General features: G+C 40.6%; 1 protein-coding gene across 1 annotated transcript in view; it reads left to right on the forward strand.

Annotated features, from left to right (window-relative positions):
- ttc39b (tetratricopeptide repeat domain 39B) overlaps positions 1–6,467 on the forward strand; it is a 13,508-nt gene extending 7,041 nt beyond the window's left edge. The window contains exons 4-19 of the mRNA XM_031878965.1: positions 51–182; positions 370–440; positions 545–612; positions 1,044–1,108; positions 1,746–1,851; positions 2,276–2,341; positions 2,491–2,599; positions 2,802–2,869; positions 3,051–3,110; positions 3,296–3,457; positions 4,026–4,117; positions 4,371–4,491; positions 4,676–4,787; positions 5,387–5,504; positions 5,607–5,723; positions 5,902–6,467. Of these exons, the coding sequence (XP_031734825.1) occupies positions 51–182; positions 370–440; positions 545–612; positions 1,044–1,108; positions 1,746–1,851; positions 2,276–2,341; positions 2,491–2,599; positions 2,802–2,869; positions 3,051–3,110; positions 3,296–3,457; positions 4,026–4,117; positions 4,371–4,491; positions 4,676–4,787; positions 5,387–5,504; positions 5,607–5,723; positions 5,902–5,998 (1,564 nt within the window). The 3' untranslated portion in view covers positions 5,999–6,467. The remainder of the gene's footprint in view (positions 1–50; positions 183–369; positions 441–544; positions 613–1,043; positions 1,109–1,745; positions 1,852–2,275; positions 2,342–2,490; positions 2,600–2,801; positions 2,870–3,050; positions 3,111–3,295; positions 3,458–4,025; positions 4,118–4,370; positions 4,492–4,675; positions 4,788–5,386; positions 5,505–5,606; positions 5,724–5,901) is intronic.
- The last annotated feature ends 6 nt before the right edge of the window (positions 6,468–6,473 follow it).

A 6,473-nucleotide genomic window follows, 5' to 3' on the forward strand; every position in this document is an offset into this window, starting at 1 on the left:
GTGCGTGCGTGCGTGCGTGCGTGCGTGCGTGCGTGTCTGTGTCTGTACAGGCGGAAGGACAGCATGTACCATGCGTTGGGTTACAGCAGCATCCTGGTGATGCAGGCGACGATGACCTTTGACCAAAGAGACATCCAGGCGGCCATGACGACCATCAAGGAGGCGCTCCAGACCTGTCAGAGGTGAGGGGTCATGTGATCCACATCTAGCGCCACCTAATGTTTGACTCATGCAAACGACTAAAATTTAAATAAAAATTCAATTCTTTTCTGCCTCCACACTAGAGCATTTGTTGTAAAATAATAACAGATCATAAATACATGTGGTGACTGAACTTTGGGGATTTTTCCTCCAAACTTGTTTCTGCAGGTTCAGGAAGAAGAACTCGGTGGTCGGCTCTCTGTCCAGTCTGATCAGCAAGCAGTCCAACCTGCAGGAAGGTACAGAACACATGTCCCGCCCCCACACACACACGGTTTGATTGACAGCTAGAGGTAGCACAAAATAGAAGCAGGATGTCAGTGTTCTGTGTTTGTGTTCACAGAGGAGATGCACGCAGAGATCTGCTACGCTGAGTGTCTGCTGCAGAAAGCCACGCTGACGTTTGTACAGGTCAGCACTGTTTACCTGTTTACCTGTTTACATGTTTACATGTGAATATGTTTGCATGTTTCCCTCTCTCTGTGTCAGTCTAAATATCATGATTGCCTTTTGGAACAACTCACCACTGTCTCATTTTGATAATCATTCAAGATTAAAAGCAGAATGATGGTCAAGATCTGTGCATCAGAGACCGATATAAATACATTTCAATCAGTAAGACCGACAACAGTTAAGAAAGTAAATACCCAGAGACACTCAGAGTAGAGATACGAGAGCTGTTTGACTCCACAAGCCTACAACGTTCATGTGATGAATGATATAAAATGATGCCATAACACATCCAGATAAACAGGGTAACTAGTCCAATAAGGGTTATAAGGCTTTTAGCTAATTAATTCAAATGTAACAGAATCCTCTTTGTCTCTCCGTCTCTCTTCCAGGATGAAAACATGATCAGTTTCATCAAAGGAGGCATAAAGATCCGAAGCAGCTACCAAATCTACAAGTGAGTGACTGTTTCAACCCATAATCTACTTATTTGATTCATTAATTATTGTGCCTCGCGAAACAAAAATCTGCTCATTAAATTATATATTGAATTCAATTTTCTAAACATCAGTAATGATCATAACTACAAAATATTCCTTTATTTTCAGAATCTAGCCCTTTAAATGATACTTTGTTTACATGCTGCCACTGTTGTTATGGGAAAAAACAACACGCAAATGTAATTATTTTCTGTTTAGTAAATGCAAGGGGGAAGTCTGGGATATGTCAATAATAACATTGACTTTGATGCATTGCTACAAACACTGCAGCGCTCCATCATACAGCAGCAATGCCCCCTAGTGGAAACTGGGACAATAGCAACATCCAGCGTTCTAGAAGGATAGAATAGAATGTATTTTTTTGTGCTGTAATGGAAATTTGGTTTTAATAGGATTCAACGGGGACATTTTTGTACTTAAAAGTCTGAGCATCTGTATTTTGCCAACACAATTTTTCTAGACTTATTATCAGAGCTTGAATTTAACTTTTAAAATGATTAAAAATGTTTGTTGTGACGAACGTCTCTCAGTATAAATACGATCCTGATTCTCTACTTTCCTGATTGTGACGTCGTGTTCGATGTTGTCCAATAGGGATTGTCAGAATTCGCTGAATGCCACTCAGAACCTGGGCGGCCAGTCAGATGCGTTCAGGCAGTTTGAGGGCGGAGTCAAGCTAGGCATCGGATCCTTCAACCTGGTGGGTGTTCAGAGAGATGTTCACTGGGTTTGTTTTATTACACGTTAAACAATGAAAATAATCAAATGTATTTGTTGAGTGGTTTTCATTTTTCTCAAAGACAGTTAACTCACGTTAAAGTTGACTAAAATGTGTCATTTCTAAGCTTTCGGTTACATCGTGTTGTGTAACATTTTGTAACACTAGTTTATAATTTACTGGTAATTGGGTCAGTTAGTGAGGAATCCTCACGTTAACACTTCCTTTTCTGTCGATTGTTTTTTTTTGCCAAAATTAGGTGTATGTCATCGGCGTATTGGAGAATCACAGATATAAATAGACTCACAGATACAGTATAAAATGCACCTATTGGCTGATTGAAAGTGTCATGATTTAATAGTTTATTTGATTGTGATTTCATAGTGTTTTCTGTTTCTCTTTCCAGATGTTGTCTCTCCTCCCTCAGAGGATTTTGAGGTTGTTGGAGTTCATCGGATTCTCAGGAAACAGGGCGAGTACAACCCCTTTAAAAGTGAACCAAATATCTGTTTGTAGAGTTTATAGAAACTTTACAGGCAGCTGTGAAAGTCTCTTGTTTTGTAAAACATGGCAGTCTTTGTGAATAATATTAATAATGATCCTGTATCTGTGTGTCTGCAGAGGTTTGGTTTGTCTCAGCTGAGAGACGGAGCCTCCAGTCACAGTTTGCGGTCGATTCTCTGCGCTCTGACTCTGCTCTTCTACAACACATATGTGTCACTGATACTTGGTAGGAAAACAAACATTTAGCTATTTTTCCATAGATATAGAACACTTCACCTGTTCCACATATTGAGCCTTCTTGGGGCAGGTACTCCATCCCAAATCTGTGGAGTATAAGTTGCAGAAACTCTGGTCCTCAGGTATTTTTCATGCCTCTTGTGAATGACATTATGGCGGAAGATAACGGGGTTGATTTTGTGTTGGATCAGGAACCGGAGAGGGGAACCTGGTGGAGGCTGAAGCTCTGCTGGAGCCGTACCAACAGAAATACCCCAAAGTAAGCCACAAATATGCACAAAGTGTCATTCTGCAGAAAGATTTGACGGATATGTTTTAATTTCAACTGTAAAAAAGAAAACTGATTGTTAAAAACTAAAAGTTCTGCAGTGATTATCTTATGACATATGTTTAACTTCAAATCAATAAACTAAAACCTACATCGTGTGTGTTTCTTTCAGGGCTCCATCATTCTGTTCTACTCTGCTCGTATCCTCACGCTGAGAGGAAACTTCGAGAAGGTCTGAAACGCAACGATTTTTGATGATATATGTATTCCCTCACCTCAACCGTATTAAACATTAACCTTAAAACAAAGTCTGAACCCTCAAAGAGCTCTTTGAAGAAGAGCCTTTTTATGAAAATATATCTACTAGTCTTCATCTTCCAAACATGTCTTATATATAGCTCATGGTGTGTGTTTCAGGCCCGGGCGAGGTACGAGGAGTGCATCAGCAGCCAGCAGGAGTGGAAGCAGATCCACCACCTGTGTTACTGGGAGCTGATGTGGAACCACTCCTACCAGCAGGAGTGGCAGCAGGCATACCAGTACGCCGACCTGCTGTGCAAGGAGAGCCGCTGGTCCAAGGTAAAAGAATACACATGAATAATAATAATAATGATAACTTTATTTATATAGCACCTTTAAAAACAGAGTTTACAAAGTGCTTTGACAGACAAAGCAGCAAAAGCAAGACAATAATAATAATAACAGAAAGCTCAGTGAGACAGTCGATATGATAAAAGTAAACTAATAAATAAAATAAAACAGAAAAGTGACGACATCACATAAAACCCAGTCTGTTAAAAATGTGTTTTAAGAAGTGATTTAAAAGAGATTACTGATTCTGCGAATATATCCATTAAGCTTTCCTCTTCAAAAACATTTAACACGTTAAGACGTTTTTCTTGCAGTATAGTTGGCTACCTCCATGTGTTCCCAGCTGTGCTTAATTTGAGCGTCAATATTTGTAATCAAAGTTTATTCTGTTTAAGGTTTATTCTGACCGGATTACTGAAAATCAAAGTGCTTTCATCAGGGCACCATAGGCTCAATCACCATAGTGTTACCTTATTCTGCAGTAGATAGTTATTTAACAGACATTTATTGAAATATACGTAAATGAAATCCCATCTTTGCTTTTTACCCTCTCCAGGCAATCTATGTGTACCAGAAGGCGGCCATCCTCAGTATGATGTCAGAGGAGGAGGTGAAGAAGACGGGGGAGGACATCATGGAGCTCTTTAGGTCAGTCTGCCTCATTAAAACATTAATAATTAATCCACATGGTATCATCTGATCTCTGAGGGAAATACATCGTGGAGTAGAAATGGAAATAAAGTGGGAACATTATTTCCAATCCTTTGTTCTTAACAGGACAGTTTGAGAGTTAAGACTCCAGTTTTAGGTCAAAGGTAACGGGGGAGGGGATGTATGATGCTGTTGAGGGTCCTAACAAGAGTAGAAGTACAATACAAAGTGTATTCATGTTTGTGTGCAGGCAGGTGGAGGGTCTGAAACAACGCCTGGCGGGGAAGTCGATTCCAACAGAGAAATTCGCCGTGAGGAAGTCGAGACGCTACAAAGCTGCTAACGTCGTCCCCCTGATCATCCCCGCCCTGGTAAACTCATATATACTACTGCCAAAAAAACACATGTACACACATTTAGTTTATTGAGTTATTTTAAGTCTGGGGTGTGGAAGAGAGAGTTCTAAATGATCAGCCACGTCTCTGATTGGCTGTCATTAGATGTACTGTGAATAAGAGAAATATCTGGTGACATTTCTTCTCTCTGTCTCTGTAGGAGATGATGTACGTTTGGAACGGTTTCACCATCGTCGGGAAGAGAGCCGACAGCACCGAGGCCCTGCTGGTTACCATAGAGACGGCTGAGGAACAGCTTCGCTGCGATCCCAGTGAGTTCAAAGAACACCGTTCCACAGGGTTCCGTCCTCGGCCCACTTCCCTCCAATTTATACTGAATACAAATGACCAGAAAAGTGTTTTTTTAGATGTATGCAGACGATGCTGTTGTATATTTATCCGTTAGAGCTGTTTCTGTTATCTCAGCACTTAAAATCCACAGCAGCGTGGTTTCAAAACAAAATGTCTTCAATGTATGCAGTTCATTTGCACGTCGATATATTTTTCCGCACTGTTTTTTATCCCGAGTACCTTCAAACATAACGTGGGTAAATACATTATGAGTTGTGCGTATACTTATGAGAATTATGAAAGAACACTAAGACGGCAAACTTTATTACGCCTTTCAACCATTCTTTGCCTTTCACAATAAAAGCCCGAGACATATGAACTGCGTAAGTGTTTCCCAGAGGCAACTCAAGTTCACTCAACTCAATAAAATAGCTTCCAGTAACTTAATTTTCACTCTAAACATTAAGAAAGCTGTCAGTAAGTTACATTTAAAGATGAATGGATTAATGTGTCTAAATAAGCCTTTTCTTTTATCTACTGTTGCTCAGTGAACTAACTACGGCTCATGTGTCTCCTTCAGGCCCCTCAGAGTTTCATCCAGACGACAGCTGCCTGGTCCAGATGTTGAAGGGACTCTGTCTGAAACACCTGGGCAGATTACTGCAGGCCGAGCTCTGCTTCACGCAGGTCCTGTCCAGGTAACACCCACAGACAGACATGCAGACAGACATGCAGACAGACAGGTTCAGGTCTATCAGGTCTGTCTTTATCTAAGATGAATCTTCCTCTCTGTGTTTCAGTGAGAGTCGTATCAGATACGATCACTACTTGATTCCCTTCACTCTCTATGAGTTGGGTCTGCTGTACAAACAACAGGGAGACTTCACCAAGGCCACCACAAGCATCGAAAACGCCAAGTAAGTTCACTACATACAGTATCTATAAAATGTACCTCATAATATAGTACATATATAGAGTCACTCATACTAGTTTGAAGTTAGAATATTGTCACTTAAAAAGTGCCACAGGAGGTCTTTGAGGAAAAAGAAGCAAGTACAACATTTACATTTATTCATTTAATTTAATTTTCACCAGGACGAACTACAAAGACTACTCCATGGAGAGCAGACTGCACTTCAGGATCCACGCGGCCCTCAACAGCCTCAAAGGATCCCCGGTTGGCACCCCATAATACTCAGAAACACACCTCGGACCAGTGTCGTGAATCTGAAGTGCGTCGGGGGTTTGATGTCCACCAAGACTCTCTCATTCTCCATTGCTTGCTACCTTATATTATATTTGTATGTGTCCTTATTTATTATTATTATATTTTTGTTAAATTGTGTGGACAGATGAGATTATTCAAGCTTCCCGTCAATACTAAGATTTGATTGCTAGAAGCCAAATGTCAAATTAATCAACTCACTACAGAACTTATCGATGGCTCCTTTGTGAGTAAGGAGACAAGGACACACTTTGAGAGCTTGTTCATTCAGACGCTTCATCTTTGGATTGCTGCAACAAAGCTGCACTTTTTGATTTAAAAGCACTAATTAAATAGAGGTTTAAACTTTAAAACCACAAGGAGAACCATGGAGACAACCTCCAGTTCTGAACAGTGAGGCTTTAAAGCTGCATTCTCTCTAGTGTCCACCAGGGGGCGACTC

Source organism: Anarrhichthys ocellatus, unplaced genomic scaffold (genome assembly GCF_004355925.1).
Source record: "Anarrhichthys ocellatus isolate YVR2014 unplaced genomic scaffold, GSC_Weel_1.0 scaffold213, whole genome shotgun sequence".
In the NCBI taxonomy this organism is placed as follows: Eukaryota; Metazoa; Chordata; class Actinopteri; order Perciformes; family Anarhichadidae; genus Anarrhichthys; species Anarrhichthys ocellatus.